Source organism: Xiphophorus couchianus, chromosome 23 (assembly GCF_001444195.1).
Source record: "Xiphophorus couchianus chromosome 23, X_couchianus-1.0, whole genome shotgun sequence".
Taxonomy (NCBI): Eukaryota; Metazoa; Chordata; class Actinopteri; order Cyprinodontiformes; family Poeciliidae; genus Xiphophorus; species Xiphophorus couchianus.
In genome coordinates, this window is record NC_040250.1 from 7,504,815 (window position 1) to 7,517,025 (window position 12,211).

Consider the following 12,211-nt stretch of genomic DNA (forward strand, 5'->3'; position numbering starts at 1 on the left):
ATTCGTGGACTTGCTTCATGAGAAGTTGTTGAGTTTGTGTTAAAAAGCGCAAGTGTTGAATTGATATGCAAGATGGCAATAAGAAAAAGAAAACAAGGAGGTACGCGGCTCTTTGCAACAACTGAATGAGAAACCGGCCTCAACATGGAGCACTAAAACCCCTCTGAAAATGTAGAATTAAAACTGCTCTAGAATGCACCAGATAGGCCTCTTGCAAAGTATAGATAAGCATGAAGCAAACTCACCTTTTTTTTACCCCCAAGCTATTACTCTCTCTCTCTCTCTCTCTCGGTGAAATGTTCTCAGAGGAAATGCGGTGGGACGAGGGCGACAGTAGAATGAAGAACTGACTTGATTTTTTTTTTCTTTCTTTCTTTTTTCTGTTTTTTTGGGGGAGTCCAGAGCCCTGTAAAGTAAAGAATGTGAGAGCTCCTTCCTGGGACAGATTGAGGAGGAGAGATGGAGGAGATGGAGGAGGAGGGGGGTGGAGGGCGGTAGAGAGAAAAGGATGTGAAAAAGGCTCGGAGTTTCTAAAAAGCGCCGCTTGAAGCTCACTCAGCGCGTCTCTGAACTTGATCAGATTTTGTGTCCTGCAGCGAGTCAGTCAGCGGCAACCCTGTGAAACTTGCTCAGTGGCACGACATCTTTTACAGCTTTGAGCTAAGCCAAAAAAAAAAAAAAATAAAATAAAAATTAATTAATTAATTAAATTTTAATTAAATGACAAATACATTTAGATTGCAATTACTAAAATATCTGATAAAGTATTTATCTATTTATTTAGGCATGTATTTCCGTATGTATTCATTTATTTATTTATCTATGTTTCGCCGGATATATTTTTCCTTATAAAGAAATAAAAATCTGGAAATGCGCCAATTCATGAAATAAAAGATAGATAGATAGATAGATAGATAGATAGATAGATAGATAGATAGATAGATAGATAGATAGATAGATAGATAGATAGATAGATAGATAGATAGATAGATAGATAGAATGCAAATTACTATCCTTTATACCGACAGTATTAGTGGGTAAAAGTTAGGAAAAGTTCCGTAATTATATTTTTTCTTTAATTCTGGGGAAGTTTATGAGTTTCTATGCCTCTTTCCATCGCATGTCTGCATTACACTGAGTGAGGCGCCTCACATTAACACATGTGGGATCGCCGGAGTGTTCCGTTATACCTGCAAAAATAATGCCCGAAATAACCAATCACACGCAACCAGTGAGACGACCTGCCATCTTCAATCCCAAACAGTGCCAATCACATGAAATCCAGCCAATTAACGCCACTCTCGGTGATCACGTGTCTGGAGGGTAGCTGAGCGCCGATTGGCCACCGTAGCACTGCCTCCTGAGTTCATTTATGTTCTGGGAGTGAGTGATTGACTTTATCAGTCCAAGGACATCATCAGCCTGGTAAGGGGGGGAAGTTTGATCCTCTTTCTCACGGATCGCAGTCAACGGGAGTTTTTTTCCCTCCCAGCTCCTTTACATAGGATTTTTCCCCTCATTTTTTGGCATTTTTATTTTTTTATTTCTAGGATCTTTTTTGCTCAACGTGGTAAATCTCAGCGCAGTGGTCTGTAGCCCACCGCGCTCCGCTCAAACTGGATTTTAATTTGATCTTCTGCTTCCCACCCGACTCCTGAGTTTGCTTCGAGCTTCATGACTATGCTTCTAGATAGCGGTCCGCAGTTCGCATCGTTAGGAGTGGGGGGCTTCGGGACGCCACGGCACCACGACATCGGGAACAGGGACCCGGGTCTGGGACTGAATCCCTTCTCTGATTCCTCCCACTCCGCGGCTTTCAAAATAAGCCCCGTTGCGCACGACATCGCATCCAGCCAGACATCAGCTTTCACTCCGCAGGCGACGGGATACGCGGCCGCTTTGGGACACTCGCACGGCGGGCAGGTGGGCTCATATGGCGGGGGAGCGTTCAACTCGACGCGGGACTTTCTCTTCCGGAACCGGGGCGTCGGGGAGTCCCCAGGTCCGAGTGCCCAGCATGGGATCTTTGCAGCCTCGACGGGGAGTCTGCACGGGCCGCCCGGGATCCCCGACAACCCCGGACATTTGTTGTTCCCTGGACTTCACGACCAGGGAGTGAGCCACACTTCTCCGAGCGGACACGTTGTAAACAGCCAGATGCACCTCGGCTTACGCGGGGACATTTTCGGAAGACCAGACCCGTACCGGCCGGTGGCGAGCCCCCGGACGGACCCGTACGGTGCTCAGCTGCACAACTACAACCACCCGATCAACATGAACATGGGCATGAACGTGCCGACGCACCACGGTCCGGGGGCCTTCTTCAGATACATGCGGCAGCCGATCAAGCAAGAGCTGTCCTGCAAATGGATAGAAGAGAACCAGATGAATAGACCCAAAAAGACGTGCGACAGGACGTTCAGTACCATGCACGAGATGGTCACGCATGTGTCCATGGAGCACGTCGGCGGCCCAGAGCAAAGCAACCACGTCTGCTTCTGGGAGGACTGCCCGAGGGAGGGCAAGTCCTTTAAGGCCAAGTACAAACTCGTCAACCACATCCGCGTGCACACGGGCGAGAAGCCGTTCCCGTGCCCGTTCCCTGGATGTGGGAAAATATTCGCCCGGTCGGAAAATCTGAAAATCCACAAAAGAACGCACACAGGTAAGAATCAGAGAGTTTTATTTCGCATAAAAGAATCACGGGGTCATTCCCGGGTAGTAAATGTGTGTGTTCAGCCGTTACACAGCAGCATGCTTTTATTGTTTACCAAAACCATTTGCGAACTTTGCTCCACGCCTCATGCCCTCAGCAGCTTCCAAACAGTTAGTGCATTTAAAAAAATAATAATAATTACATAAATCAACTGCAAGCTCAAAAGAAAAACGATAAACAACTCTTTTAGCAACTTTGTTGTGCTGCTAACGCTGCTCAGTGCGCATGCATGGTTTCCAGACGGGAAGTTTGGTGTGATTCATTAAGATTCTGTGCTCGCTTGTCAGACTACCAAGGCAGCAGACAACTAATCAATTTCTAACTGTTTATAATTGTTGCTCAGCCGTTGCACGATGCCCTGTTGATTCATTGTTGACTACAGTTGAGTTGAATGAAGGGGGGACCAGGCCTCTTGAATAAATAAAGCCTGACAGAGCAGCAGAGTGTAGTAGTGGAGCTCGTATCCATGTCTCCCAGAATAAATGTAGGTTACCCTGTTATATAATAGTCTGCAGACCGTCTCTGTTTTTTTCTTTTTCTTTTTGTTTTTGGGGGGGGGGGGGTTCAAGTGGGTGTTACAATCGGGGGGCTGAGATTTTTTGTTTGTTTGTGTGTTGCAATCGTGATTCACGGTGCTCTGTGGGTTTGTTTAATCCCGCAGGTGAGAAGCCGTTTAAGTGTGAATTTGACGGCTGCGACAGACGCTTCGCCAACAGCAGCGACAGGAAAAAGCACATGCATGTGCACACGTCAGACAAGCCATACATCTGCAAAGTGTGCGACAAGTCCTACACACACCCCAGCTCTCTCAGGAAACACATGAAGGTAATTAACGTCTTCATTACTCCTTAAACACATTAACACACACACACACACGCTCCACCACCACCACTACAACCCCCATTCCTCTGCTACAGACACAACTTGAGGCATTGCTTAAGATCTTATTGCTGGAAAAAAAAAAAAAAAAAGAGTGTAAACAAATATGATGCCAACGAGTAAATACTTAGAACTAAGTTGTGCTTAACAGAGAAAATGTCTTCTCGTTACTCTAATTTGCATTTCAAGTTTAAATGAATATGTTTACGTCAATATTTCAAAAAATAGTCCAGCTTTGAACGTGGATATTATTAGTTGTTCCAGTCGCATTTATTTGTACGTATCTGTGCGTGTGTGAGGAAGGAGGAGGGGGGTGTATATGTATGTAATTCCACAATCTTACTATCTTTCCTTGTGTTTATTTTTTCTTTAGGTACATGAGTCTCAAGGTTCGGAATCTTCCCCGGCAGCGAGCTCCGGATATGAATCGGCCACTCCACCGGTGCTGGTCTCAGCCAGCACCGAGGACCCGACAAAAACACCGCCGTCAGCCGTGCAAAACACGCCTGGTCACAGCGAAGGACTGCCGCCCAACTTTAACGAGTGGTATGTTTGAAGTCGTGAGGAGTGGAGCCTCTCCCTGCAGTTTGGACCATGAGGATGAACGAGGAGTGACTTAAAATAAAACCATTTTCTCTCTCATACACACTCTTGCGCACGCCCGCACATACACACACACACACACACACACACACACACACACGCCAACAAACACACACACACACACGCCAACAAACACACACACAAACACATACATACAAATGGGACTGGAACAACAACAACATGGAGATGAGAGCAAAAGCCAGCACCAAGCAGGCCACGTCCGTTCTCAGGATCACGGAAAAATATGACTTTATTCCGCAGTTTTAAAACAAATCATCCACGACTAAATAAACTTTCTGATTATACTTTTTTTTTTTTTTTATATTTTAGTTTACAGATTTCAGAAAGCTTGTTTTATTTTTTTCATTTTATGTATTTTCTCAAATTTTTATTTAAGTAAGAAAAAAAAAGTAATTAAAAAATGAAAGATTATTTCACGCTGTTTTATATGACGGTGACGTCGCCTCCTTCGATTGATTGTTGAAACTTCAAAAACAGTCTTAAGAAACGTGCCAAAGTCTTTGTCATGAACTTGAACGCAGATTTTAAAAAAAAACAACTGAAAATCCTAAATAAATATTATACTCGTGAATGTATTTTTTTCCTTGTTTGATGGGGTCGCATCTGTTGTCAACGTCCGTTTTCAGGTGGAGACATGTGGTATTAGGTTTACGATTGTTACCGTTGAATATAACGTTGCCTTTTGTTTATACCGTTGTAAATACATATCCATGATGCCATATTTATCGATTTGTAATTTAATTATGGGTATAAGTTCTGAAACTTAAATGATATTTATGAAAATGTTTTTCTAACAAGATCTGTACAGTTTTTGGTCATAACCAGCTTAACATTGAACAAATGATAAACTCTTCTTTAAGCTCCAACATCGCGATTGTATCCTTCTGTTTTCCTCTTCTTAACAGAAATAGGCCTACATGTGTCTTATTTGGACCGAATAGAAAAAAAAAAATCATCTATATGAATATTATGGATTTGTCTATATATATTGCAGATATTTCAGTCACTTTTATTTTCCTTATGAGACCATTGACATGTATAAAAAAACATTGACTGTCTAGAACTGAGTTCAGTTGAGCTGAAAAGCTACGAAGCGGTTCTTTTTATATATTTGGTTCAGTTTAAACTTTTTTGTGGATTTTTCTTTTATAGGATCAGACATAGATGTCAAATATTAGAGGAGAAAGTAAGATTTTAAAAAAGAATGAACCCATCAGCCTATTGCACTCCTATATATACAGGTCTTAGACGAGTTGTGCGCAGTTCATGATTATCCAAATCGAGTATTTTTCAGTATTCATTTCAATTTGAGGGGGTCAAGCACCCGAAAAAAAATACGCCTGTATGGCAATCTTTATAGTTCCAGCAAATGTCTTTGTGCGAAGTAGCCTCTGTTTAAATGTCTGCATCGGCAACAATTGAACTGTCACGACACAGTATCTTCAAAAATAAAATAAGTTATGTTTTTTTTGTCTGTCAGCTTGCATTGTTTTAAATGTAACTCTTCTGTGAAACTAAATCGTGTTATTTGTTGTGGTGTTGCATATAGAGCAGTTTTGATTACACATTTTTGCTTGTTTTTTTGTGTGAATAACTTGTCAAGATGACTTTTTTCTTTTTGTTGTGTTTAACAAAAAAAAAAAAAATTAGTGGAAGGGAAATTTGGAGGGAGAACACGTTCAGTGGCGACAAAAAGAGTTACAGCATTGCATTGTAACCTATTCTCAAGAATTAAATATTATGCATACACAAAGTATATTGTACTCTTACGAGAACAATTTTCAGACCACCAGCACAACTTTTAAAAAAATAAAATGTAAAAAAGTGAAACGGTACCTCTTGACAGTGATATATGAAATAACTTTATTTAAATAATTTAAGGAGTATATGTTTTATATGCTATTTTCTATACCTTAATTTAAAAAAAGAAGTACATTTTCTTATTCCCGTCACCTTCCTGCCCCCATGTCCAGAGGTCAGAGGAAAATATCTGATGTATAAAAACACAGCTAGAATGTGATGTTGTAACACTTTCTGGGAGGGGAAAAAAAATGGGTCACACTCCGAGTTATTCCTGAAGAGCAAAACTGTATCACTGATGAACTGTGTCACTGTGCCACATCGAGGCAAACTATGTTACAACAAGCAGGCCTATATGCGCTTAGAGCCTACCTAGAGTCAGACGTTTCCTTGTACTTTTTAGGCTACTGTATGTTGGTTGGTTTGTTCTGCCAACTATTTATGAACAAATGTGAACGGAAATTTTGATTGAAATTAAAAACAAACATTATGAAAAAGCGACTCTCGGACTGCCACCTTGATTATTATTATTATTATTATTATTATTATTAGCACCACGTTGTTTCTGCACGCTGCATTCTGTACAGCAGACACTGTGTGAAATGCTTTTTGCATTAGACTTGTGGGAGTCACTTGAACTTGACACTGATTAGGCGCCATCTTAGTATCTTGATTGTGTGTGTGTGTGTGTGTGTGTGTGTGTGTGTGTTTGTGCGTGTGTGCGAGGGTAAGAGACAGAGAGCAAGAGAGAGAGAGAGAGGGAGCGAGAGAGAGAGAGAGAGAGCGTGCGCGCGCATTATGTGTGGGAATATTTGGAAAGCAAGTTAGAGAACGGCAGCTTTGGAGATTAGCAGTAAACTGTACAAAACATTTATCACGAAAAAAGTTTCTTCAGTGTTTTTTTTTATTAATATAGTTTTCTTACTTTCCAACTGATCTTTAGAGAATAATGACAGTAATCACGGACGCCGTCAGGAAGTTTTCTGAGGGATGGCCAGTTGGGGGACCACTAATAATAATCTAGGGGTGGCACACCAAAACAAAAAAGCTATAGAGCGGACTTTTACAATAAATTATTTCGGCACGTTTGCTTTAAAATGCTGTAGCTCTCCCTTTATTTCACCTACATTTGCGATCCAGATATCATGTGACTACGGAGTCAGCAGCGACCGACAGACATTCAAAACAGCGTTTTAAGACAAAAAGTGAAACATATTAAAATTAACATGTAACAATTCATCAAATATCGTCCCTTTCTTAAATGCACATACACAAAAAAACGGATGCATGTAAAGCAGTCTGTCCAGGGAGTGCTGAGAAAATTCATCAAGGTGGCCATTGCCCGAGTGGAAACATCGGAGAATCGCAGAACAAAATTATCACAACAAAATGTGCTTTTGTGTTTTCTCTTAATGATCTTTAAAAAGTAGTAAAAATAATCAAAGGTTCATCCTAACAGTTTTGAATGAGTGCCCAGATAGGAGAAAATAATAATGAAGGAATGGCACACCATTAAATAATTTTTTTATTTATCTAGATTTCTTTGGTGAAACATTAATTTTAAGTCCACTAAAAATATATAATAAAAAGTCATCCTAATAGTCTATGGACAACATATATACCATACAGCTGATATGTTAGAACACGCTAGCTCTAGCCCCGCTGCCTAATTTAGCATCCATGATTTAAAAAATAAATTAATAAATAAATTGCAGCTAAATAAGACACGTTTCTCTTTTTAAAAAATGAACAGAAATGTGCACATAGAACTGCTAATTTGTAGGATTGGTCATTGCCGCTGCCCATAACTGTCTTGGCTGCAACAACGCTAAATCATACAATATAAAAACAAATAAAAAGATTTGTTCTTTTCTATATTGTTTTCCTTTTAAGACAAATAACACTAGTCAGGAAGTATGTATGGAGGCATTTTAAGGGATGGCTAAATGGGGGCCAGTGATAACCTTGGGATAGCACAACAAAACCAAAAACTATTGCAATATGATGTGGTGGTGGAATTAAAAAATACATAAATCTGTTTATTTAAACAGCTAACAAACTGGAAGGTTTTCAAGCTCCTACATACACATGGCACCCACCTGCCCCCCTTGGTGGCGCCCCTGATAATACTTCTGTGGAATAATCTTGACTTGTAGACCTGAGGAAGGGAAGTTGAGGACCCTGCGTGACCATGGCAGTGGAGTGGGGAACGTTGCCAAAAGTGGCTCTGTCACAACCGATTAATGAGGCACCACAACACGACAAACAAGCATCAGTGGGCGAAGTAATGAGGATTACAACAGGGTAACTTAAAATTTAAGTGACTCAAAAAAACAAAGTTGATGCAAAACGCTGAAATTTCTATCAGTATAAAATAATTATTTAGTCAGTGTTCTGCCTTACTAAATCTGCTGAGCTTTGTTGCTGCTTTACATTAATGTACTTTTCAGTAGAGCATTAAAATCCTTTAACCGTGAACAGATTTATATGCTGTGACTCAAATTCTGTTTTTGATTCTTTTTTGCGCAAGCGCTCTACCCTCTCGCTCTCCGTTTGATTTCATTTCTCTGCGCCCCTTCCTCCTCTTCCTCCCTCCTCTTCCCTCCCCCCCCTCCCTCCTCACCCCCTGCTTTTTTTTTTTTTTTTTTTTGCCTTGCCCGCCTCCCTCCCTTCTCGGCTCGTCTAGTCGCACATTACAAGATCCTCCTCTCAGACAACGTGACGTGAAATAACAGAGACCCGGTTTCTCTCCCAGAGAAGGGGGCACATGGAAGCCGCACATTTTTACGCATGCACTTTGGAAGAGGTGCTTAACCGGCAGACGGGGGTCAGAATGGAGGGATGCACCAGAAATGTGATAATATGATGACTAAAAACTTTGCATATTCCTATTTTTATATAACTCCTCGGTATTTTACAGCAGATAAATATGGATTTAGGTCAAACCGTGCAAGTGTTGCACATTGTTACACCGAGAGGAGAGCAGACGGTTCATTTCAGAATGAAGAAATACATAAAAGGCTCCTTTTTCTAGATTCTCAATGGATCAGAATGCATTGTTAGACATAGACAATATCCAACTCGAGTAAGCCCTCATTCAGTTGCTTTGGACTGCTTGGCTGCTGTGCGCGGACTGGCAGCGCGCAGTTGTCTGTAATCTGTCTCACTCCCTCTCTTGTGTTTGTGGCAGAGGAGCTGCAGGGAAGGGGTGGCGGAGGGAGGGAGGGTTTTGTGCTCTGCACTGAGGGGGGAAAAAAATAGAACTGAGGTGCACTCCAGCACGCGCCTTCCGCTCAAGTTTAATGTGGGATTGATTGGACAGCCCCATCCCTTTACCTTCCCCGTGTCTCCTCAGCCGCAGAGTATTTGCTGGCTAAGCGGGGAGAGCGCTCTAAGAGGATAAAGTCACACAAGCAAGTCTCCAGTCTTTTGTCACGCAACGGAGGCGGCGATCTTAATAATAAACTTACCTGATAATTTGCTTCGTGTTGATAAATTACTGATTAGAGGAAGGCAATACATCTTATGCAGACCTCATCACTGAATCTCCAGGTTCTAAAGTAAGGTAATTCAGCGCGTTAAAAAAAAAAAAAAAGCCAGAGCATCAGATCCAAGACTGTTTATTTACATCTGAGGTTTTATCCGGCACTTAATGCAGGACTTATGTGCTTTGTAGTGAGTGGGACAGAGTTTGGGTTTGCTCCTAGGCATTTGATCTGAAGCCGAGACGTTTTCTACTGTTTTTTTTATTATTATTATTTTGTTGCTGGGGACATCGCGTACTTCGCCGCACCGCTGTCAAATCCCTGGAAGATGTTCAGGTTTGTTCACATCATCCCCAGCCAACAACCCTTAAATAAACAAATACAGTCATGTGGAAATGTATAGCGCCTCACAGAGAGGAACTACATGAAATTATGTGACTGAATTTCTTCCAGCTCATCAGAAACTGCACATTTTTAGCTTTAAAGGGGTTAGACAAAATAAATTTTCTACACCACAGTAAGAAAAACTATCTTAAAAACAATTGAATTACTCTGGGCTAAACATTTAAGTTTACTGGATAAGGGATTCGGATTCTACTGACTTCGATTGTAGTGTTTTATCATTTGATTTTAATTTTCAATGTATATAATTGGATCTGAAGCTTACTGTGGTGACTGACAGAAAATGGACAGAATTTAAACTATGAAACTTGCACATTCGAACTGAACCTGTTTGGCAATTAGCAATTTAGTTCAATAGACAAACTTAATTTGATTTCATTTAATTGAACAGATTTTGTATGGGAGGTAATGTATTTGTTAATTATGGATGCTTATTTCACCTCCAGCAGGGAGCTGAATATGCATTCAAAAAGTCTCTTAATCCGCCTTTAAATCTTAAGGCGTTTTGTAGCATTTGTGATGCACAACACAATGGCTTTGTGTTCGAGTTCCATTGTTCTTCGATTGCTTTACATAAGACAGAATTTGAATAACACGCCTAATCACGATACCGCTGCCGATGCGTAAAATAGGTGAAAGTTGCTAATTGAGTTCAGGTAAAGCGTCTAAACAATGGATAACGAGAACAAGAAATCAACGCGACTTTTTTCATGAGGCTTCAAATAACTAAAAAAGAGCCCCAATCAAATGTATATTTAATTGCTTCATTGTTATCCTCCCACAAAACACACCGAGCGTCCTGTTCTCCAATAAAACGCTCTTGAAGGCAATCTATTAGTACGATGTCCGACTAGAGACAGCGGTAATTCCCCTCAACATCTGGCGTGGTGTCAGAAACTTGATGAATTCCTTATCAGAGTGTGCGCATGCAGGAATCAACGTTAATAGGTCCCCGGAGTGCGCGCTCTGGCAAACGCTCATTCAGCAAAGCAGATGTTCACCAATTGTGCCTCGCCTTGTGTCTTGTGACAGATATATTCTCAGCGCTTTTTAACGGGTGGCGAATGAGTAAATGAGCATTTGTGACCCGTTACGACAGAGGCTCTTCCTCCCATTGCATGCATTCCTTGCGCTTCGCAGTAAGACAGACGAAGGCTGAGGTTTAAACTGAACCCTTAACTTTCACCACCTGCAATTAAATCGTTAGCCTAATTAAAACGGCGCTGCAGCCACTTCACTAAGCATTTGGCCATTATATCTCCTGCAAAGTCAACATTTCAAAGCTATATTTGTTTGAGCCTGTGCGAACAGGGTTGATTCAGCACTTCTAGCAAACTTTTCACCTGAGAGCCCCGGGGCCAGCCTCGCAGGACGGATGTCTGTCCCTGGGGGGGAGAGAGGTGGGAGGCGGACCGCGGCGCTCACATATTCATTACTCTTTCAAAATAAAAGAGACAATACTCGTTAATGTCTCCTTTTCTAAAGACAATGAATTAGAATTGGAGAGTGATTTCCCATTATTTAAAGAGAGTTTTTGTCGTTTCCCGTGGCGATGTGGTTGCGCGTGCGCAAAACTCTAGATAGATAGATAGATAGATAGATAGATAGATAGATAGATAGATAGATAGATAGATAGATAGATAGATAGATAGATAGATAGATAGATGATAGAGTTTATAAATAGCTCAAGTTGTCCATATTGTTTTCACAGTTCCATCTTGTGTCCCAGAAATGCCAATCAAGACAAAGGAAAAAAGGCCAGCTCTACAGTTGCATAATGTCTCTGCGATCTTTAATCCGTTATATGCATGAGGCAGGGATAGCACCATCAATAACAATCTGGTTGATCCTGTCAAAGCTGCTGCACGTGTGTGTCACTCTCCTCACGGCATGTTCAGACGGATGCAGTTAGATAGCAACTTCTTGAGTTTTGCTTTCCTAATTTTCCCTAAATCTAATTTCATATAATAGAGGGATTATACCTGTCTTATTATTATTATTATTATTATTATTATTATTTGGTATAGAGTGACAGTATATTAGTGAAATGTGCTATGCTATTTTTTATATATATTTTTAGTGTTATTGCGTTTGTTCTGAATCAGGTCCTCTAAGGTATATTAAAAGTTTCACATTTTAATGTTTTTTCTCCAAGCAGAAAATTTGCCAGAGCCCTACAGGTAAGCAATATGTTATATATAAGTTACAGATCACCATTGCTGTTCTCTAAAACTAGTTTTCTTTGTAAATTATTGCCCTTTAAAAAGCTTTTTATTCATAAAAATGGCACAGCTGAAAACACAGC

The 12,211-nt window shown here is 40.9% G+C and overlaps 1 protein-coding gene and 1 long non-coding RNA gene across 2 annotated transcripts in view; one reads left to right on the forward strand and one right to left on the reverse strand.

Moving 5' to 3' along the window:
* LOC114139102 (uncharacterized) overlaps positions 1–12,211 on the reverse strand; it is a 111,164-nt gene that overhangs the window by 46,831 nt on the left and 52,122 nt on the right. The gene's annotated exons all lie outside the window — the stretch shown is intronic.
* zic3 (zic family member 3 heterotaxy 1 (odd-paired homolog, Drosophila)) lies at positions 1,380–6,520 on the forward strand. The gene is made up of 3 exons (XM_028008761.1): positions 1,380–2,665; positions 3,378–3,541; positions 3,969–6,520. Exons 1-3 carry the CDS (start codon positions 1,675–1,677, stop codon positions 4,149–4,151), a joined length of 1,338 nt encoding a protein of 445 aa, XP_027864562.1. The 5' UTR covers positions 1,380–1,674; the 3' UTR covers positions 4,152–6,520.